Here is a 24,022-nt window from a genome sequence, read left to right as displayed (position 1 = left end):
ATTTGGCCTCCCGTGGAACATTTGACAGCATGCAATTGTGCCTGTTGAGCACAAAGGGATTCTTTCAAAGAGTGGCTTTGGGTTGAATCACTCCACCGCAGACACGACACCTGTGAATATACAGAGTTTTTCTTTAAATACGCATCCCACACCATGGTGTTTATTTATTCTGTGCAAACGGGAGGAAATATTGAACCTCCGAGCTATTAAGCAGCATGATAATGAAAAGTATATGTAACAATATTTACACACTCAGGAGCTATTGGCTCATTTGGCAATTAAATTAAAGGCAGATAGCTAAGTTAAATGTTGTAGAGCCAAAAATATCTATCACATTTGAGTGTGTAAGCTCAGTGGCGCTCTGCGGTATCGTACAGTCTTTCTACCTGGTGGAGGGAGTCGAATATCTCAGCAGTGCATCACCCCCAAATCACACACACACACACCAACACCATACGTAGCTTCTTCAGCTTCCAGCAAACCCCCCTGACGCCTCTGGCTAATTCCACTCAGGCCCGCCGGGCTGTCCAGCATCCTCCAATAAATTAGCCTCGCTGCTCCCCCACTGAGACACAGGCCCTGACAGTCTGGCTGGTGCCCAAAGTCACTCGCTTGTGCACACAATCATAATTATTGCTACTTCTTCTGCAACCCAAGTTCTTCACTAGAGTAGATTAGTAGGTTTTTTTGTGTGTGTTACTGTATGAATGCATATTCCGTTTAATCTCAATCCCATTTTGTCTACTTTGTCACACGCACAGACTTTTTATAAAAAAGTTTGCGTAGTCACCGTGACTTCACCTATTGGTTTGTGGACTGCCATGTTGTTTTTTTTTGCAACCAGAAGTGACACAATAGGGTGGAGTTTAGTACAACCGAACACTGAATAAGACATTTTTAGGGCGACCAAAATGGTAAAATTTACTTTCATGAACTGAAACCACACTGAGAAAGGGTTAAAGCTGAAAGTCGAAAACACGGACAACTCCCATACAACGCTGTGGTAGCAACCTGTCAATCACAAGGCAGCCACGCCTTAAAACATACCCTACTTTATGGTCTATTTGACTCTAAATGGGACCATTATTTACTAAATGATCATCATACTGTATTGAAGAAGACTTGAAACTAGCGATTGAGACCATAAACTCATGTTTACAATGTTTACTGAGGTAATAAATCAAGTGAGAAGTAGGGTAATTTTCTCATAGACTTCTATACAATCAGACTTCTTTATGCAACCAGATGAGTCGCCCCCTGCTGGCTATTAGAGAGAATGCAAGTTTAAGGCACTTCCACATTGGCTTCACTTTTCAGGCCCCAAGGTTACCCACTGGTCACATGTGATAATAGGAAAAGTAGCCAGGACTAGTTTGGAAAATGTTAGTAATACAAGTGACTCAATAGCTGCATCTCCCCAGTTTTATAGCAGACGTGTCCATGTGCAGGCAGTGTAGCCTCGGTAGTCAAAGGCTGTGTACCTGTCCTTCCCAGGCCACAATTCCCCACAGCTGTTGCTGTGAATAAGAATGTGTTCTTTGACTGGCCTTGTCAAAAGGGGTTAACAAAAAAGATCATCATAATACTTCTCTCTGACCTCCCATGCCAAACTCTATTTCCTGTAAAAAGAATCCTCTCTCCTCGGTGTCCTGATGTGACGTATCTCAGCATCTGTCAGATAGTGATTGGGATTCTGGGTCATATCTCTCGCTGCGTCTTCCGTTTCAATATCCTCTATTGGCTTCCTATCTGCAGCATCTGCCTCTTGTCTCAACTCTGAAGTGTCCCCATCTGACATCTCTCTACCTCTCCCTCTCCTGTTTTTGCCCCCCTCTCTCTCTTCCTCAGTTCTATTCAGCCTGCTGTCAGCGGGTGCCCAGACTGAGATGAAGAAGGTCGTTGGGGACAATGCCACCTTACCATGCCACCACCAGTTCCCGTCGTCCAACTCTCTCGACATCGAGTGGCTACTGCAGAAACCAAACTCCAAACAGAAAGTGGTGAGACGACATTCCCTTTTCTTTCTGTTTTTGTGTCTTTTTAACACATTCATTGAAATGAGTCCCTCGGAAATTGTAATTTCACTGTGTCATGAGTAAAACAATGTAGTGCTTCTGTAACTGGTCATTGTCAACAACAGGAGCAGCCTGAATTTGTCCTCTTCAGACGTAAAAGGTGTTTTTATGCTACAGGCAGAACATAAACACAGGAACACCTTAAACACACTTTTGATGGCTTTGAATCCCGGGGTTACAGGTTTTGTGACCTTTTCTATAGAACTTTCAAAATGACAATGGGAACATTTGCGCTAAAACGCAGACCTCTGTCTACTACTATCTTCTTCTATATCTCCTCCTTCTTTCCCTCGTTCTCTTTCAAACATCCACTTTTTATCTACATTCTGTCGTTCCTCCATTTAAGTCATGCTGATTGATTTCCAACAGGAGCCATAATAGTTGCACATTAACTCAATGCCCAAAGTTACTGTGGCTCTTCAAGTTTTAGTGCCTTTCACAAAGGAACAATCATGCCCAGAATGTTCCCCAACTCATTTCGTAGTTATAGCCTAACCTTGGACCCTTTTCCTAAAGCATGAAAGGCACAAACACAACTCGGACATGATTTAACACCTTTAACACAGAAACAGTCTTAATTATGTTTTCATCACTTTCCAATATGTGGCTGTTAGCTCGGTAGCATAACCGCCAACACTAACCTGAAGAACGAGAATATTTTAAAGGATAACTTCAGTATTTTCAACCTGGACCTTATTTTCCCATGTTGTTGTGTCTAAGTGACTAATGGGGACAACAAGTCTTGAAACTGGTCCAGTGTTGAGGGATAACGCTGCAACTGGCAGCTACCAAATGAGCTGCGAGGGCAAGTGAACAGCATCAATGTAACATTACGTCCACTAACAGTGCTTGTTTTTGCCTCTGACAGGCTCAGATTGTTATTATAAGTGTCTGACAACATTATGGAAAGGACCCTACAGAGAAGTAAAATATTCTTCTTACCTTTCACTTGATCTGGCCTGTTTGTTATTGTGTCCAAGTCCCACTCAAGGAGAAGTCGCGTAGTGAAATCTGAATATCCGTATACTCTGGCTTAAATAAATACGGGCGGCAATCGAATTCAATGACGCCATCCACATTGTTGAAATCATCTAAATATTCAGCCATGACATTGAAAAGCTTTTAGATAACACTAAACACTAACAATCAGAGACTGTCATGGCAAAAACAAGCACTTTTAGTGGACGGAAATGATGGTGCCAGCTTGCCCCAATAGCACTTTATTACAGCGCTCTTTCTCAATACTGGACCGATTTCAGAAATTGTTATCCTTATGATTCACTAAGACACAAAACCATGGGAAAATAGGTTGAAAAATACCGAAGTTACCCTTTAAGCTAGCTAGAAATCACGAATTCAAGCTAACATTAGCTGACACACAGAGTAGCATTTCTGCAGTGTTTCTCTTTAAAACAGCTTCAGCAGAGACTCCAGGTTCTCTAGAGCTTTTACTGTACACTGCTTCACCAACACATAACTGACGTGAGACTGCACACACACTCCCTAAAGCTCTAAGGAAGGCATACTGTTTGCGAAACGTCAGCTCATGGAATAAAGACGGTCTACGCTGCATGTCTGTCACTCGAAAGTGCTCCTGCTTTCTTTGCAAGTTGTTATACTTGTTTTGTACTTGAGATTGAATTACATCTGAGCATATTAAGCAACTGTTATGTACTATCTGTCTTTTAAATAGTTTTCTTAACCCTTTAATGTTCTGCTCCACCGTTTGGTAGAGCACAATTTGAGTCACTATATCTTATATATACTTTATATATCTTTTATACTGTATACTGTATCAGTGAAAAATGTGTTGAACTTAACTCAACCTTATTGAGCCATCTCTACCACTCGGTTTAGGTATAAATAGCCTTTTCTGTCTGCCTCCTTACGCTGCTAAGTTAGCAACAAAAAAGTCACTCCAGACATGAGGACTCTGTTTGGTCTAATTTTCAAAGGTAGGCATATTTTTTCGACGTATCATAGTTTCAGAGGCCTTACTGAACAGAGTTATGTAACTTGATGCGAAAAAGTCTAATAAGGGTCAAATAATTTTCTAAAAACGGTTCAGTTGTCTTTTTATGGTAAAGGTAGTAAAAATAATGATGTTATTAAAATGTACTATTTTCTACTAAATAGAAAAAGTTTTGATCATTTATTGTCGTTAATATGGTCAATTTATTGTTATTCCATTATATATATGCTGAAATAATTTAATAAGTATGATTTTTTTTTTACTGTCTCAAAACGTGCTCTACCAAACGGTTGAATTGGTAGTGTAGTGATTTTAAGACAATAAATTTAAAAATTTTATGAAATAAAAAACTTACATTCACTGTTGTTAATATAATTTTTGAATATTAATGTTATGCCATTATATACTGTATATGCTCAAAATATTATATCAGTATGATTTTCCACCATTTCTGAGATGTTTTCAAAGAAGTCATTGTAAATATGATAAAAATCTAGAATAAATACATGGAATAATACTAGTGCTGGTAATACTACTAATTCCATGGTAATACATTTACATATGTTGGTTTATTAACCTATTAATAGCATAATAACAGAACATGGTTTAAATTTTTCTCTTCCCATGAAGCAACACCTCTAGCGTTTGTTAGAGGCCTTTATTTAAAAAAAAAAATGAGGTCTGTTTAGGTCTGTTTGTCTTAATGACATTAAAGGGTTAACTCAGACAAAGAAAAATTAATTCCAAATATATGATATATGTTATTACATTGGGTAAATGCTCTACTTACAATGATATTTCTTTAGGTTTCCTATGTGTCCACCTGATAGCTAGAAATCACACAAAACACGAAATCAGTCGATGGCCGCTGATTCTAGACTTCATCTTAACAACAGCACAACTATTCAGTCCTAAGTAAAGTATCACCTGGCTGAAAGTCTTTAAATAGCCTTAACTTGGTTTTGTGTCTCACAGCCTCTGAGCCGTTTTTGGCATCGTTTCACTGGTTTTAAATCATTGCCTTTCTTCACCCCAATTGAGCGTAGTATCTGATAACAGACAGAGCGTAAAATCTTACCAACTTTCTGTCGGAAGAAAGAGATTTCCTTTTCTTTTTGGCAGTCGTTTGTTCATGCACTGATGTGTTGGTTAGCACAGACAAAAGAAAAGGAGTGTGTGGAGGGGGAATCAGAGGGGCGAGGAATGAAAGAAAGGGGAAAACAAGTGTCTTACGCTTTGATGATTCAGAGGGGGGCTGCCACATTGCGATGAATATTTAACGGGAAGATAACATTGAATGCGCCATTAATTAAAATCAAACGTCTGAAAATTTGATTAGGAAAGAGACTGTGCCTGTAGCTGTATGAATAAATCATTCTTTTGTTCTGCTGGAGGGCCGTGTTGAGAGGGAAAGAGCATCTTGTCAACATTTAGCCTCTGTTAGCAAATGTACAGGCTACATGTGTTAAGGACACGGAGGGGCTGGAGACGTCTCACTAAAGTTCATACATGCTTCAAGACAAAGAGTAAAAGACCCTGCTGGTTTTCACTGTGCTGACCTGCAACTATAAGTATAGTCACTCAAAACACTGGCTATTACCATAGCAACAGCGGTGGCGAAGACATTGAGGGATGTCATTTTTTTTTATTTTTTTTATGTAAAACAAGCTACTCAAGGCTGAAAGTCTCAACTTGGAAAATACACCAGCCGCAGTGGGTTACTAGTTAGAGTTTACTGTATGCTGTTTATTTTCAATGCAACAAAATTGCAGCCCTTCCAGCACAACATTTTGAACATACTTTTGGCATTTATTACCAGGACAATTGTGGCCCACTGAGCTGATTAATATTCATGAATAGTAGAGTGGAGATTGTCTCCAACAATACAAATTTGTATTTTTCTTTATTTCTTTTTCTTCTGTATTTGTGCCTTGAATGTTTGAATGTTAACAATACGTTTGTGTGTAATCTGGTTTGAATAATCTTTAACAATCACTCCTTGATCAGAGAATAGGTGAATAGCCAACCTGAGTGTTACGTTTTGCCTCGCCGTGGCATAAATATTACACACATGTATGAAGGAACAACGCCACTTAGTTAGGTTTAGGAAACCCATCATGGTTTGCCTTCAAAAAGGTAAACTAATTAAAATATGTACGGTAACAATGTCACAAATGTCACAAATGTAACTTACAAAACAAAACACTGGTCTCAAACACCGGTCTCCTGGTTGAAAGTCCTGTATTTGTTGGACCAATCCACCTCCCCTCCCACCACAATGAGCAGTCTTTCTCACTTTTTATTCTATGTCACTAACTCTGAGCGTAGCATATTTAAGCGGATGCATTTACATTGCAGTAAGTACAGACTACATGCCGTACAAATGACACACCTCAAGCAAGAACGGCGCTCTTATTGCACGCTTTTGCCCTGCCCGTTATCGTGTCATTTATACGGCTTTTCGTGCGACTGGTATCATATATGATGCATAATATACATAAATGAGAATCTAATATTTTTGCCACGCGCATACACTCCAGGCAGAGTCCAGGTTCTGTTACACTATGGTTCATCTTATGACTCTTTATCCAGTCAAAAAAGCTAGGGAAGGTAGAGACGCTCCATGTCTGCATACAGCTTTTTCATTTTGTATTGAATAAACAAACCACCTCATTTTAATTGCAAACTATGCTAACAGCCCATAGCCATTTTCTAAATAATTCTTAAATTCCTCACACTCACTGGCACCTTCACTCTCTCTCTTTCTCTCTCTCTTTCTCTCTCTCTCTCTCTCTCTCTCTCTCTCTCTCTGTGTCATGAGTATGTGTTCAGAGTGCACCCAGACATAACCAGAAGCATGAATACACATACACTTGCAGTGTAGTCTACATGTGTATGTGAGTAATAAATGCCCAGAGTTCATGAAGGCAGCAGAAGAGTGCCCGTAGGCAGGTGCTTTTTAAAATATGTCCCACTTTTGTTTAGGTGTCGCTCTGTGCCTCCAGCTATGGCACATGTAACGTATGTCTGTTTGCATTCATAGTGTGTTTCTACTCTACATTTGCTTAGAAGCTACTTCGTGTGTGAAGGTCTGTGCATGTGTGTGTGTGTGTGTGTGTGTGTGTAAATGGCCAGTCGTCACCTGTGATCACGGCAGGTGCCCCCGCTTCTTAGGCACTGATGCGCTGTGGCACCGGCATTTAGCAGTCCCCATCTGCAGGCTCTCACTTGCCCTGAGTAATAGGCCACTGTGACAGCTGTGTTTGTTTGTGTTTGTGGATGTGGATGGAGAGAGAGAGAGAAGGAGAGAGAGAAACAAGGAGAGTATATAGAAATAAGCATACAAAGGCATAAACAGGCAGAGAAGAGAAAATGAAAGCTTTCCAGTTCAGGTTTACAGATGTTAGATGTCTGCAGTGAAGTTTCAAATCATCTGATTTTTCCCTTTGAAGACCAAGTCTTTGCAAACATCAATGAGCCTTGTGCTAAAAATAAAAGGGAAGAAGAAAATAACAGATTGTGTCAATCGCAAACCGCAACACAAACATGCTTTTCTGTACCAGCCTAATTTTAGTTTGTTTCAAAGTTCTGATAAAAGATACACTTCATGTGATTGTTGTTTCTTTTGTGTTTTATATTTTATTTATTTTGTGATATAGTTAATTCACAAATTCTCTAATAAGCAAATAAGGTAACACTTCATTTTACAGGTCTGCAAATTTCATGGTAATTAGGTGATAATTAGCAAGTAACCTCTAAGCACCCAAATGTTTACCTCAAAATGTATCAAAAATTACTATATTCTAAACAGTCTTTAATAATTATATTCTGCTATTTCCCAATAGCTGGTAATTTATTTAATACATTTCCAGGAAAAGAATACAAAGTTAATTGATATGCTTTATTTCCATGTCTGCTGGTAAATAGATGATAATTAGCAAATAACTTTGAAAATTTGAAATGTCTTTAATAAACTCCCAGAATCATGACTTTAGCTACCAGGTTACATTTGTGTAGACAATAAGTCACACAATGGTGAGATTTGTGCCTGATCAGAAGTATCTTCTATTAGTTTTCCACCTCCAATGAAGAGCAGCGCACAGCCGCTTCTCAAGCTTAAGGGCCCTAACGATTATATGCCATTTTAGCATATCATTATTAATGAAATGTTTATAATAAAGTAATTTTTGATTAACTTTTTAGGTAAACATTGGGGTAATTTGGCAGTCATTCCAAAGAAATTTCAAAAAGGTTACTTGCTAATTATCACCTAATTACCGTGAAATTTGTGGACCTGTAAAATGAAGTGTTACCCCAAATTATAAAGAAAACAAAATAACAATATAGAAACCCACATGAGTATATATGCATTTGAATTTAAATATACATACATATATGTTTGTACCCTGAATGTGTGAGGTGCACACATATACAGGCATCCATACAAACATACTGTACGTTAACAGTCCTGCTATTCCCCCACAGAAACACATCAATACATAGTATTAATGCACTTCAAAAGTCCACCCCATTTGGTCATTTTATCACTATTACCAGGTATGTTTATTATATTTTTGAAAATGACTCATGCAGTGCTACTGACTTCAATCCAATACTGACTGCAGTAGCTGTTCATTGTGAACACTAAATGGGGAGATCCAGAGGCGCCCCCGTGTCATGACACTGCCCAGCCATCCAACATGCTAATGTATGCTAATATTTTGATGGATCATGCACTATATGGTGACAATAGTATAATGCACTCAAGATTTTTTGCAGTTTATGCCATGCTGCAGAACTTTGGCAACCAATTATTAGATAACAGTATCATAAAACAAAAGAATAACTTTTGTAAACTAATATTAATGCCTCTACTGGTTTGCATAAAAAAGGGCAACAGTGTGGCACTATAAGATCCAGATCTGACCAAAATCCAACATGACACATGGTGGCCTGATTTTGTCATTTTCATTGAAAACCGTTCAGTATTTTGTGGGTGAAACACACATTTCTTGTCTGAACGCTAGTATAGGTTACTATGGATGTACTTTTTTGTGGGTGTGTGACATTTGTTTAGTTCTCCAGCCTTTTACTTTCTTGCCAGAGTGCTAACATCACATCAGTGCCACTGTGGGCATTTTAATCTTTTATCTCAGCACCAGAATAGATTTTTATTTGGTCAATTTGACAGCTCCGCTCGTAGAAAGAGCATAAGGAGATAACGGCGCACGCAGATAATCAGCTAAATGAATACTGGCAGGATACTGGCATTCCAGCAAATGCGTTCATTTGTAAAATATTATTTCCCAAGTGTTAATTAAAAAGTGATTGTTAACAGTGTTACCCATGAGTGCTGGTATTCTGTTTTTCTCGACACTGTTCACGCAGTGAGGGACTGTGTGGATGTGTTTGAGCTCTACGTACAGCATCATCGGAGTTATATAATTTTAAATGTTAATGGCAGGCTACCAGTCAGATATATCAAGGGTATTACTGTTGGGAAATTACAGTAAATTAACCAAAAGTGTTGTTAAATGATATAAAAGCCTCATTTGGGGGATTGAGTGCATTAATTAGATACAAAAAATAATATTAGTTTACCAGGTCCAAGAGGAAATTGGAAAATTCTCCTAAAAGGACGAGCTAAGCGGCAGTGGGACGACTGTGATTTGATGTCGCCCTCAGGAATGTAGAGGGAGACATTAGGAGCTTGTCACACAAGAGAGTACTGGGAATAGTCAGTGAATACAGTAAACAATGTTCAAATATGTCTTTGTTTTTCTGCTCTTCAATATATCTAGATCATTACCTTCTTTGGGGGCCAGGTGTACACCAATGAGGGCAGCGAGGCCAGCCGTCTGTCCTTTGCTGGGGAGTACCTGGCCGGAGACGCCTCTCTGCTGATCAGCGACCTGCTGTTGACCGACTCCGGGGAGTACTATTGTAAAGTCAAGACTGGGGGAAAGTACCACTGGAGCCAGGTCAACCTCATTGTGCTGGGTGAGTGTTGGCAGACACATTGTAATAGACACACAGTCGGGTCATGAAGAGACCCAAACCCATTTGTACACACTCATATATACACACACAGACCTAATCAGTGGATCATTAGCCTGGCACATTTCCTCCGTCATGCTGACTGTCCTAATGATTCAATTTGATTCAGACAGTGTGATTTGATTTTCGCTCATGCTGTTTGGGTTCGTTTGGATTGGTTTGTTGATGAGGTGAGACCAGAAACATGCGACTGGGTCTGGCAGAACATGATTGATTATGTTAGAGTCTGAGTTACAAGGACAAGCATCAAGTTAAAGTCTTTATATGCCTATATAGCACAGGCTAATACATTTGTGTCCTCTATGACATCCATGAGAAACAACAGACCTTGCTTTAAGTTTGAGGTACATTCTATAATGAAATTTAGCAGTTGAAAATGACATTGAAAAAAAATCATCTGTCATAAATCTAACCACGGATAAGCTACTTAGGAAATGTACAAGTCTGTACAAGTCATGTCTCAGCTCTTACAACTATAGAAAAGCCTGTTTTGGCAGCTGTCAGGCTATTAAATAGGCGTTATCAGTCGCTATAAGCACCATAGATGTGGGACAATAGGGGCCTACTACACCCAATAGTGGGTTTTATCATCTATTCACTTGGTTGATCGCCGAAAGAAGGAATAAAAGAAGACAAAAGCGACCTCTAGTGACCGTAGTAATTAAGACAGGAGCAGAAGCTGAAGTCAGGTGTCTTTGTGTTAACAAGCGTTAAGTTTCACTTACAAGATGTTTTCCCCTAAACATAACTGTTTTTGTTGCCTAAACCTAAAGAAGTTGTAGTTTTGTTGTCTAAACCTAAAGAAGCCTTTTTGTTTGTGTTCAAAACGTAATGTTTCATTCAATTTTACATGTTAAAACATGTTGCTTTTAAGTTTCGCTTTCACTTTTACAACATAGTAGCCATAGTAGGCCCCTACTGATCCACATCTATGGTGCTTATAGCAACTCATAATGCCTATTTAATGGCCTGATAACAGTCGAATCGGGTGCACAGCAAAATCATCATTGTATATTGTATTCCCTTCTTTTTGTTTTCCTCATTTGCACAACATACAGATGGTTCTAAATGGCTTAGCTTTACAACTAGTTCAGTGGTAATATGCGTCTCTGCCTGCATATCTCAAATAGCTAAACAACTCTGAAGGACAGACAGCAAAAGGGGGAGCGGCAGCGCCACAAAAGCCAGCCACAAAGTCCAGCGGGAGGAGCAAGAGCGTTCTCAATGTCAGAAAAGCGGGCGATTTATTAAAACATCATGGGAGATTAGTTCAACCCGCGGTTATTGGTTTTCTAATGGAACAGTCTGTTAATCCCCTCGCTCTCACTCTCCTCTCTCTTCCATAAAGACATTTCAGTTAGTTAGTGCCTCGATTTTTACAAATTGCCCTCAGCTTTGCGGTGACACTTTCGATTTTGAGAGAGACGAACATTTGCATTTTTCCTCTCGCTCCCCACGCTAAGATAATAGCTTGGCAGCCGAGCTGGTAGCTGGCTTGGCATGAGACGGTCTGTGTGAGTGTATGTGTTTGTGTGTATGCCAGGGTTTATGCGTGCCTCTCCAGTGGTTGTTTGTGTTGAACGGTAACGCCTAGATGCCTGCACTATTCTTGCTGCAGAGTGTGTGGATTTGCATGTGCAGATTTAGTGTGTTTGAGCGTATATGTGTTGTAATTTTTTGTGTGGGCAAATACAGGTGTGTTTGGATTTGTGTGTATGCCTAACTGACCCTGACAAAGCTGCGAAGTGCACACACAAATGAGGTTAGATGGACAAAGGCACATAAGCTATCTGGCTTTATGTACTTTATATACTCTCTTTTAGCACTACAGTTACTTATAATGCAACGCTGCTGATAAGCAGCAATAACCAAATACACAAAAGTCGACATCGCTAATATGACAGAGCAACAAAAACACAAAGTGGATGTTTAAATTTAGCCCACCACTGATCTAAAAATACCTCACTTGCGAGGGAGAAAGCGGTGTGCTGTTTCCCTGCTTTCATAGCTTTGCTGAGCTTCTCAGCGTGTATCTAAACAGAGCAGCTGTACAGGGCTCAGCAGGCACCAGCTATACTGTACTGTGCCTCCAGCTACTGGACTATGACCAAACCTTTGACCTGTGGAGAACATATTACCACAAGCATCCACAGCCAGCTCTGGGGTCACATTGATCCATTCCCTATGGGACTGTTCTTTTTCTGCGTGTGTAACCAGCTCGGAGAAATGACTGTGATGCTACATTCACCCTTATTAAAAAATGGTAAATGACACCAGTAGTGGATAAAGATAGATACATTTAAATAAAGTTTACAATGTATGTTAAACATTTCAACTGTGTGCAACTTAACAAGCCATTTGTGTTCTTATTATGTCACTTTTATGCCTTTGCTCTTCATATTATGTGGTGTTTTATTCTGAGGTGATTGTTGGACTGTTTCACTTGGCTTTACATTATGGGATAACTTGTATGTCAGTATTTTTTTATTTTTTATTTAAAGAGATAATCCATTGTAATTCAACTCATTTTAGACACACAGAGAGTAAAATCATCACTAACCCAACCACTGACAATGAGTGGAAGACTGGTTTTATTAACTCATAGAACATTTGTTTGAGCGTTTAAGCTTTATTTTATAATAGCAATAACAGTTCAAATTTTGGAAATGTGTCTACGTATGTTCCCATATAATCACACAGGCCACAGTTTCAGTAATATGAGTCTCTCATTCATTGTCAATGGATCAACTACAACGCTTGTTTTGATGATGCTACAGACTCATCTTTGGTCTAGTATCTATGGCGAGTTAAAGCTTCAGTAGGCAGAACATTTTTGGCATCATTGGGCAAAAATTCCATAATAACCTTATAGCATATTGAAATTCAAGTGTTCTGAGGGAAAACTAAACTTCTGCACCTGAAACTAGAAATTGAGACCATAAACTCATGTTTACAATGTTTACTGAGGTAATAAATCAAGTGAGAAGTAGACTCATTTTCTCATATACACCTCAATACAATCTGACGTTTCTGATTCCCATTGCGTCCTTACAGTCAAACCCTCCAAGCCGAGGTGCTGGATGGATGGCAAACTCCTGGAGGGCAGCGATGTCAAGATGAGCTGCAAGTCCAGCGACGGCTCTGACCCCATCAACTACAAGTGGGAGCGAGTACTGGACAAAGGCAAGAGTCTGGGCAAACTGCCAAACCTGGCACTGATAGGTAAGGAAAATAATTGGCACGACGCTGACGTGCTGATTCATCATTCAAGCCCTCTGCAGAGGAATGCTACGAAGATTCATGTTCATATTAGTGATTTTTATGGGCTGCATTTATCCGTGGAAGTGTTTTGCTGAGCACACTGCCTTTCCTTCGCCTCCTCCCAACTTCACATTTATACATTTGCAAACACTGACACTTAAATCTGCTCAGTACAACTACGTCCTCCTGAGCGGATACACCAGATCATTAACACTTACATTGCTTTACTAAAGGACACTTAGAAGGGCTCAGATTGTCCTAATTAGGCCACTGATTCTGCATGCCTTTCTTATCTTTAGACCCGGTGCCAGTACTCCCATCTACAGCTAAAGACCACATTATGCATACTACATTTTTTTTTTCCAGGAAATCAAACACAAAAAAAGCAGCCCTGTGATTTCTGGTTGTACTCTGTGGGGATGAGTTGTATAAACATGAGGATCCATGCTGATACTGTCATCTGACGAAGATGTCTTTGACATAGAAATGTCAGCCTGGCTCAAGTGAATTATACCTGCATGCATGATGTCAGTGTGAACTGAGTGTTTTCTTGGATTGTGTGTAAAGTGGAGAAAATCAAATGTAATACACAGAACCGGCCTGGCAGCTCCCGCTACATTCTGTACTAACAAAAAAAAAAAACACTGGCTCGGTAGTAGCCCTGAGGCACACTTCATTCACATGGTGTGGATTCTGGCATTCCTCTTGGATCATAACCAGGCATATCCGCCTGTAAATAGAAACAGAGACAGTTTATAGCAGAGAAGCTAATGGTAGGGCAATTCTCCCTACTGTGTATTCTCTAAACCGGCATAAACACCCCCGGGGTGCCAACCTCTCTGTCTCAGTTTTCCCTCCAGTGTTCAATTGGCATCTGCGATGGCGCGTGCCCAGACAAAAACCTTCAAATTAATGACCTCCACCGAACAACACCTGTTCAGTCTAATTAGTTTTCATTGGACGATAACACACAGCGTCAGCACCCATTATTTATGGGTCTGCTGAAAGGTAATATCACATGGTTGTCATTGGTGGGGATAACTAAATATCCCATGGGGCTGTGGGACTCCATCGCTCCTGCTACTCTCTTCAAGTCCTCCTCACTGTGATGGGCCTCCTTCTTAAATAAACACTCCATCAATGTCTCTCTCTCTCTTTGTTTCTGTCCCTCATGCCTCTTTCCCTCTTTATCTCTTCAACCATTAAAGACATTTCAGTTGTCTGTCATGTCCTGCGAATGTAATTGACATTGTGGATAAACATGCAGGAAACAATATACAGCACACAAGTTATTTATTTGAATTCCCCAGATCTCAAGAACCCAGAGCTCGTGACCCTGAGGAACCTCACCATGGACAGCACAGGAGTCTACAGGTGCACAGCGAGCAATGACGTGGGAGAGGAAAACTGCACCGTTGAGGTCACAATGCAACGTGAGTTTTGGGGATGGAAGGGAGAGTCGACCTCGCGGCATTCACCTCTCACCAAACTGCCACACTGATTGATGGTTGTTGTTTCAAACTGCAGCTGGAAATACATTTATTCCGCCACACTCTCACCCTCCCCGTCCTCTAACACTATTGGGATTGCACTAAACTTCAACTGGTGGCTACTGGTCACCACCTATGCTCCAACAGTTATGTTTCACTGTCACTAACACATTTCCTGAGAGGCCCAGCAGGACGGTTGGGGTCACGTGTGGAGAAAACGATACATATCAGCAGAAACAGTTTGATGGCCCAGGTGTTAAATTGAATTGGGGCACTGTGGCACAGATGTAGGGAGGTGTTGAGGTGTTTCCAGTGAACGAGCATGGACCATGAGTATTTGTGAACGATGAATAATAGGTGACAGTAAGTGACTCTATCTCTCATCACTCATCACTTCTTCTCCATTCACAGATGTGAAGGATATAGGGAAGGTAGCGGGTGCAGTGGTGGGAATATCCCTCGGTGTCCTCATTGTCATATTAATCATCTGGCTCGTCTTCCGGAAGAAAGAGAAAAAGAAGTACGAGGAGGAGGAGACTCCAAATGAGATCAGGTTTAAGCATCCTCTTTTCTTCTGTGACTGGTTCAATTTTTTTGTGCTATTATTCTAGTTAAAATGCTGACTAAAATTGTATGGATGTGTGGGATTGTGAGTGCAGATAGTCCTGCCTGTGTGTTCTTTCATCTGCCTTAATCAGGTCAAGCCAGTTACATTTTTTGATTGTCTGACAAACTGAGCAGGAACATTTACAACAACCAAGTATTAGCTGACGCTATTATATCTCATGCAAAAACAAGGTATCTCAGGTGCGAGAGACAGAGGCATGTGAGCTATAATGAGACAGAAAAAAATATATCTTGCAACAATACAATTATAGGCTGCCTGAGCCACCTGGGGCCGGGGGCGGTGCACCTGGAGATGTGGGTGCTGCAGCACCCGTACTATCTCAAGCTTAGTAGGCCGTATGATATACATAGTGTGTGCAAAGTTGGCAGGTGAGCCATGAAAAACCAATGCAGACAAATGAAAAAGTTAATATTACAATTAAAGTTTTAGGTCCCAATTTCTCTTGCCGTTTTATGCAGGTCGCTGCCCCAGACTAGACGGAAATAATTCTCTAGAATTAAAGTGTAAGAGTATTTTATTGCACTGGAACTCAGTTTGAGAACTAGATACAAATCTGTAGGGAAAAAAATTATAAAGGTTATTAATAATTGATATATACACAAGAATTAAATGTGCCAAGCCGATACATACTGTAACTGTAAATATCTGATGTTCCATGCCACAGTGTTTTCTGACTCTGCTTAGCAATTGCTTTAAAAAGGTGAATGAAAAAGTATATATTGAAAAAGTTAGTCAAATGGCTATAGGGAATCATATAATTGAATTTGCAGCACATACTAGTATTACGCAACATGCATCTAAAACACCCGCGTAAAGTGAGTTGAGTTCATGTTTAGCTGCAGTTCAGCTGAACACAGACTTGTTCTGAGCAATAGCTCTAACCTTAGCGTATAGCTGTGCATTAAAGGGGACATATCATGAAAAACATTTTCAGTGCCAACCCACAAACTGTGAATTAAGACAACCCAGTCAGTTTTTTGTGGGCTGCATAGATCAGAAAACATGTGACTCAACAAGCCATTAATATTTGGCTCCCCTTCCTATGTCACATGCAGCCTCATTAGAATATACCGCCCACGGCTTGAGAACTACCTTTGCAAAGGTGCACTATATTTTTCTCCCAAGCCAATCAGAGCAGACTGGGCTTTGTGTTGTGTGTCTTTTGGACATTAAAATATGTAAAGATATTCTAGTGGAAACCCAAAATACAAGTATGAACCTGAAAATAAGCACGATACGTCCCCTTTAACCTGTGTGTGTTACTCCATAAGCTCCAGTTCAACTGAAACTGTTCTAAACCAGCTACAAGTTACTGACACAGCAACAGCTCCTGTATGCTTGGGTGTGTTTGCTGTCTACCTGTCTACCTGCCTGTGTGTGCGTGTATGTGTGTCTAAAAATAACAACAACTACAAGGTCAAGTGTTCATCGATTATCTTTTCACACACCCCTTGTGTGTGTGTGGGATCTCACTAGTGTTTACTCCTCGCTCTGAAGCCTGCGTGCAGCGGCGGGCCCTGTGGACCGTTAATGACACTTGTAAAGGCAGCAGCATTGTTTTGTGACAGACTGGAGTCGGTGTAGGTGCATATTTACTAATGTAACAATGCATAATGCAGAATGGTTGAGGGACATCTGTAAGTAAATAATGTAGATGTTTTCTGTTTTTATACCATGTTAAGAGTCTGAGACTTTCCACTAATGTGCCGAACCAGACTACACCAGCTTTAGTGACGCACATCTCTTGGGTGTGGATTTAGAACCCGCTGTTTAAAAATGTTCTTCTTTCAAGAGTTATAGAACAAACTCTGGTGTGTCTGAGACGGTACCGCTCAGCTAACAGTGCACAGATGAGAGCTTTCTATTTCTGACTCTCTATAGAGAATATAAGCCTCATATCAATGGGATAATATTACCTGCTGACTTCGCCTCGCAACCCACACACCTTGGTGACCCGGTGACAGTGATTTATAATAACCGTGGAGATCCGCCACAATTTCAATACCATCCGAGTAACAATCACGGAACAAATTACCTTAGTTTCGGTGATTAATGCTACTGTCAATTTTAAGTTGTTTTTGCCGCGCGGTTTCTATTCTTCTGTGCTATTTTGTACATTTTTTATTCTCCTTCTGTCATGAAAGTAGAATTATAAAAGGAAAGTTTGCATTGTGTTCTCAGTGAAAACTTTTTTTTTTTTTTCTTCATTCAACAATTGCGTCTGGGGAACTAGTGATTTCAGCAGATTTTATTATTCCATGCAAATGTGTTCCACAAAACTCAGAGGCTGGGGGGTATCTCATGAATTACATGAGGTCCCCATGTAATACTGGTCCCATGTGAATAGGGTCTTAGAATAGTGTTAGGGAATGGTGCTGTGTTGAGCTGTTTTGCGGTTGTGTGTGTGTGTTCCTTTTCTCTATTTTTAGAGGTACAGTTGATATGAAATAAATGGACCTTTGTCGTCATTGTTTGCTGTGTGTGTGTGTGTGTGTGTGTTTCCGACCACAGGGAGGATGCGGAGGCTCCCAAGGCCAAGCTCGTGAAGCCCAACTCCCTCTCCTCGTCCCGCTCAGGCAGCTCCCGCTCCGGCGCCTCCTCCACCCAGTCCATGGTGCACAATAGCGCCCAGCGCGGTCACCGCCCCCGCCCTCCCGCTGTGGCAGCTCTCAAGGAGAACGGACAGCCTCCAGGCTTCCCCCAGTCCCCTCCAGCCTACACTTCAGTGGTGCCCAAGACCCCCGAGCCCCCTGCCACTCCCAAATACAACACCAGGAACATGTCTGGGCCCACAGCCCCGACCCTCATGGTCCCCGCCCAGACCAAGGCCTTTCAGACTGTGTAGGACTGAACGCCGACCACTTCCTGCAGCCATGTGAGACTCCCATCCCAGCCCGAGCCCCCTAGCCCCCCTTCCCAAAGACTAAGACTCTTCCATAAACAAAGAAATGCAACTAGTTAAAAGGATGTAATTAAAAGAATCAATATTATAAGTCCAAAAGTACTTTTAATGAATGCACACTTAAAAAGGGAAAATAAGACATGCTTGCCCCCTACTGAATTACGTAAAACAACAAAACAAAAGAAAAAAACAAGACCTGAGATGCAACACTGTTTGTTTCTCATGCCTGAAGGCAGAACTTATTTTCTGAGTTCCGTCTTTCGGCTTTGAAAAGGCACAGGGAAGTACCGCGTGCAGCGAGGTGGAAGGAGCCCCCTACAGTAGTAGAGCTTTTATTTATTTATCAAATCAAAGGGTTAGGCATGCAGTGGAGAAAAAGAAAACGGAGACAGTAAAAGGCTGGATGATAAAGAAGATCCAAACTCTGAGCCGGATACCAACGGAGTCACACAGCTGTTGAGCTTTGGTCGTCGACGGATACAAGATGGATACAAGCAGGGCGTAAACAAGGAGGACGAAAGTGTGAGACAGCTACTGATTTTTTTTCTCTGGGAGGAGGGGGAGGAGGGGCGTGGGTTGATTCTCTGATTCATGTCACCCGGCACCTCCGACTCGCTGCCTCCAGCACCTGCTCTGAAACCACAAACCCCTTTTGCCTCCCGTGGGCCGGGCCGATTGTGCCCATCCATGTGGACAGACACAGTGTGCGGGCGTGTGCATCATCTGCCTCAGTGCTCTCGGTCTTCCGTGCTCTCCATAACGAACCCGTGAGAAACCATGGCGGTCCTGAGACTGACTCAGCTGTCTCGCAAAAACAGCTCATCTGCTTTACCAATCAGCAGGGGAAACTTCAGGTACAATGATGTAGCATTGACGGTGGAGTCAAATCAGCGGAGTTAATACCTCCCCCTCCCACATCCTGTCTACATCTATGGACATCCTTTTCTGGTACTGAATATCTTTCCTGAATAATTAAATAGTATGTATTAGGCCTATAGCGAGTCAATACTTTAAATATAGGGGATAAGCATCTATTAGACCAGCTGGACTTGTTTTCTTTTCTTTCTATTCTCCTGTGTTTCTTCTCTCTGAGCAGGTTGTAAAGGGTGACAGACAGCTATATGTCCATTCATCCATATTAAGAAGTGCCACCAATCCCTAGGATGGGTTATTATTGTTGCTTTTTTTTTTTACTCTTTTGTTTACCTGCTACATTTCTGAACTGAAACCAAAATCTGTCACCATGAATGTGTGATGAACAAAGATGGTGGATCCCATTCTTTTCAGCTCCCTATAAGGTACCGAATCAATATCCGAGCTAAGGCACAAAGAATTGACCTTGACGTTCAATTTTACAATTACTATGTCTGAATGAAGGGAGCGAGGAGTAGGATTCCAGAGACTTCAATTGTATAGGGTGTGTATGGTATCATTGTCAGTACTCTCCCCGGATCCATAACAATGGAGTGGCACTCGATTGCTGTCTCGCTGAATCACCGGGACCCTGCTTGGTTATTGGTTCGAGCTGTGTGCTATCAGCCAATTCCCCTTTTGTCGTATCCTCAGACAGACCCAGTGCAGTTTGATTGAAAGTATATCTGAAAAGAAGGGGCAAGTAGCCTATCTATCTAGTGTGCCTTTGCAATCCCCTCTTCTCCTCTGGTTTCTTCCTTTGTCCTTATCTTCAGCACACCAGTGGTTAAGTCTCTGTTCACATCCAGCTTTGAGGGTCAACGGTAGCAAAATACTGAGAGATACAACTTCACAGAACTGGCCCTATAGTAATACCAGATGCAGTCTATAGGGAGCACCAAGCAGAGTGAATTATCCATGGTGAGAGAGCAATCCCATGCCATGGGAAAACGTACTGTACATTCTGTAATCAGTCTTGTTTTATATTGTACATACAGATAGATATACGCACATGATGTCATTTAATTTAATAAATAAAGGTATGTGAGGGGAGATATATCCCTTACAGAAGAGTCAAATGGGAAACCCCAAAAGTGAATTTAAACCGTGTGTTTTTTTAGACACATGTTGTGTGAACAAGTGAAGCCCCCTATTCTGATGTCATATTTTATATTTGAACTCATGTGAAACAAATATTATATACCTAATGGAAGTGTAGAAGAGAAATGAACCTTGTCCAAATCAAGATAGTGGCCACAAATAGTGGCCAGATTGTGATGAGATGTTGTATTGATTTTACTGATCCCCTGAGAATAATTTATTCTTATTTTTGGTGACCCTGTGACCTTTCCTCAGGCAACGCCATTGGGTACAAATTTCCCCTTGACCACAAATTGGTCATTGATCTTGAAAAGTAACTGCCAGATTCCCATAAAATCTTCTACAAGTATTTATAGTCAACACATAATGAATATTTTGTTGACCCCTGATCCTTTAATCTGGTGCACCATCCAGCTAAAATGTCCAATTGTGCACTTTTATTTTAATGGTTCACAGGACAAACTAAATAATTTAAGCTCCTAGGTTCTAAGAAAAAATGCCAGTATGTCCAACATCTTAATATTATACCTTATGATGAATATTGCTATTCTCTCTGGGCCCGTAGTGGGGCGAGCTTTAATCTTTCTAAATCTAAATTTTCACACTGGAGTAAAAATACATACGATGAAATCTCAAAAGTTCTGAAAACCAACATCCGTCTGAAAAGCACATGGGGTTTGACTTCACATGCGGGATTTCACATATGATTTATAACTGTAAGGGAATATGAGAAAAAAATGCCTTTTATATTCAACTAGAGACAGCGGTTCATATTTGAGCAGGGAAGCTACTGTGTGTGTGCGCGCGTGTGTGTGTCTGTGCGTGCGTGCTTGCGTGCATGCATGCATGTTTGTGAACGTGTGCGAGTGTGTCTGTGTGGGTGTGTGCATGTAAATTCAGTATAAGCCCTTGGGCCACACCCACACATTCTCATGTTAGCCATTCAAATGAGTGAGAAGGATCCAGTCAGGCAAAGTAACCTCTGTCCAAATTGATATGACTGCAGACTGGCAGTGTTTATTTTAGTTTCCACAGACTTCTCTGCCTATTGAACTTGGCTTCACAGGCAGCAAGTCATGTTTTTGCTTGTGGGGGTGGCGTCTCGAGACAAAGCACGTCCATAATTCATAATATTGTCAGCTCTGGAGGCCACTTGTACGCTCTCTCCTTGCTCTTGCTGTCTCTTAACATAGAATGCACTCGGCCCTGGGTGTACTGATGGCATCTCAAGGCGCACACAAACACACACACTCACACACACAATACAAAACAGGTCAAAGTTGTATATACACGCAGGTACACGTGGCACATTCAGGTCCGCACGGAAATACAGGTGTGTGCTTCACGCACATTCACAGTTGCACGTATGCGCTCACAAACACACACACACACACACACACACGGTTTGCACAAACATAAAGCCCCAAACTGCAGTCCTTGTTATTTCTGCTCCTTCAGAATCAATTTGATGGATCGAATGTCTCGAGGTATTCTGACTGACTGATGGAACCGGGATACTAAATGCAGCACAGAAAGGGACACTCTACTCTGCATCACCCAGGGGACATGTGCACACACACTCACTCACACAGTTACTGTAACAAAACACACACGTGCATGCAAACACACAACTCTGCTATGCATCTTAACAATCTGGATAGCATATGCTTCAAGACTTTTTCTTTTTTCCATGGGAATCTGCGAGAGTAGCGCTGGGAATCGGGAGAGGTATAACAGGATTGATTATGAGCCAGGGCTGTAGGCTCTTGCCATTGAAATTCCCTCCACCACAGATGAAAGTATAGCAGTGGAGGTGGAGGGTGGGATGCAAGTCTTCCAGCTGTTAAATTCCTCCCAAGCTTTTTGATTTGCTTTCCAGCAACCGCAAGTCTCAGGTGGCAGATTCCCCAGTTTATGAGCCCTCGCATTGCATCTCTCCTCTCATGTGTGCAGCTTTGTGGCCTGACAAACTTGCGCTCTTTCCAACAAAATGAATTTTAAGGAGCTTTTGTCAGTTCAGCGGAGAGCGGAGGAGGGAAGTCTTAACACACCTCAGAGTGTCAGCAGCACATCCAATATCATTCTTTAAAACAGTTACCATCAGCACTATATAATGTCTTATTATCAACACTCAAAGGTGCAGTAAACATGAAATCGTTAAGTGGTTATCCTGCGTTATATGATAGGAGTATGAACCTCATGTAGCCACTATGTTTTATGTTCTATTAAGCAGTTTTATTTCTGATTAAAGCTGTTGAGCAGGGCAAAGTGATGCTCAGACTTTGTGGTTTGGCCTTGTATGTCAGTATAGGGGAATGTGATGTATTGTTGCTTTTGAGAGAGGAGATGGACGGGGCTGTAGTCAACCTCCAGAAGGAAAGCAAAGGTACCTGCATGTCATAGGAGATTGAGCAGACGAACGGGAATGCTTTGCTTTGATGTAACATAACTGTATTCGGCTAAAAATAGAAGAAAAAAAAAAAAGAAAATCTACAATTGTAAATATATTCACAGAAAAATTTTATGAAGCTTTATTTTTGTCTTCTTCTTTTTTTTTGAATTTATCATCCATGTACTTTGCACTTTTTTTGTGTGCTATGCTCATCACCGGCCTGTGTGGGATCTGTGTGGTCGGCTGTTTCTCTTGACTACATTGTCTGGATGTCAGGGGGAGACACGCTCAGCGCGGCGTCACTTAAAGGGAAATGTAAGACACTTTTTTGTTTTCTTTACTCTCATCTGTTTTTTCTGCCGTGGCTTCTCTTTGGTTTTATAAAACAGTACAGAATTTTTTTCGTTTGTTCGTTTGATGAAAACAATCCATGTAAATATCACAAGTAAAAAAATGTATATTTTTACGACTTCTGAGTTATTACTCTTTCATTTGCAAATAAAATATTCAATGACAACTTAATTGCTGTTGTTGCATCTTGATTTGGATTTTGGCCTCTCTGAAAAGAGTAAATACAAAACAGGAATAACACAATGAGATGTGTCATATTCAGGTATTTGTAAATGTTCTTTTTGGCATAACTTTCCTTTGCAGTGGGTTTGGAAATGTATTATTGTCACTCTCCAATCTCCTCTGAGCTGATCTTGGTGTATGTTGATGTGGAGTAATGAGATCAGAGCCTCTTTTCATACTCTTTACTCTGAAAGGCGCTGTACAAACGTATTCACATAACTAATTGAGTCAACGTGAGTTGACCTGAAAATACCTGAAATACCTCAACAATTACTGAATGGATGGACAGACGTTCATTGTCCCCAGATAACGTATCCTAGTAACTTTGGTGATCCCCTGACGTTTCATTCATCCTGACAATATCTCAACATTGACAAGATGGACTCCCTACAAAATTGAATCCTATTGACTTTGGTGATACTCTGACTTTTCTTCTAGCACCACCTTGAGGTTGACATTTGTGGTTTCGAGAGAAATGTCTAAGTATTGGATGGATTGCCTTGAAATGACATGTCATTCATGTCCCCTTCAGGATGAATCAGTGTTGTAGTACTCAAGATTGGTCTTGGTCTCAAGACCTCTTTTTGAGGGTCTCATCTCAGAATTGATCGCATTTTTTCCTGGTCTCATCTCGTCTTTCCAGACAAAGAGGACTCAGG

At 40.9% G+C, this 24,022-nt stretch overlaps 1 protein-coding gene across 1 annotated transcript in view; it reads left to right on the top strand.

Annotated features, from left to right (window-relative positions):
* Positions 1–23,312, top strand: part of clmpb (CXADR like membrane protein b) — a 73,569-nt gene extending 50,257 nt beyond the window's left edge. The window contains exons 2-7 of the mRNA XM_037775871.1: positions 1,849–2,000; positions 9,849–10,047; positions 13,159–13,326; positions 14,676–14,798; positions 15,267–15,408; positions 17,995–23,312. Coding sequence (XP_037631799.1) covers positions 1,849–2,000; positions 9,849–10,047; positions 13,159–13,326; positions 14,676–14,798; positions 15,267–15,408; positions 17,995–18,328 — 1,118 coding nt within the window. The 3' untranslated portion in view covers positions 18,329–23,312. The remainder of the gene's footprint in view (positions 1–1,848; positions 2,001–9,848; positions 10,048–13,158; positions 13,327–14,675; positions 14,799–15,266; positions 15,409–17,994) is intronic.
* The last annotated feature ends 710 nt before the right edge of the window (positions 23,313–24,022 follow it).

The sequence above is a fragment of the Sebastes umbrosus genome, chromosome 7 (genome assembly GCF_015220745.1).
Source record: "Sebastes umbrosus isolate fSebUmb1 chromosome 7, fSebUmb1.pri, whole genome shotgun sequence".
In the NCBI taxonomy this organism is placed as follows: Eukaryota; Metazoa; Chordata; class Actinopteri; order Perciformes; family Sebastidae; genus Sebastes; species Sebastes umbrosus.
The sequence above is the reverse complement of the archived record's forward strand: the minus strand, read 5'-3'. Positions and strand labels throughout refer to the sequence as shown.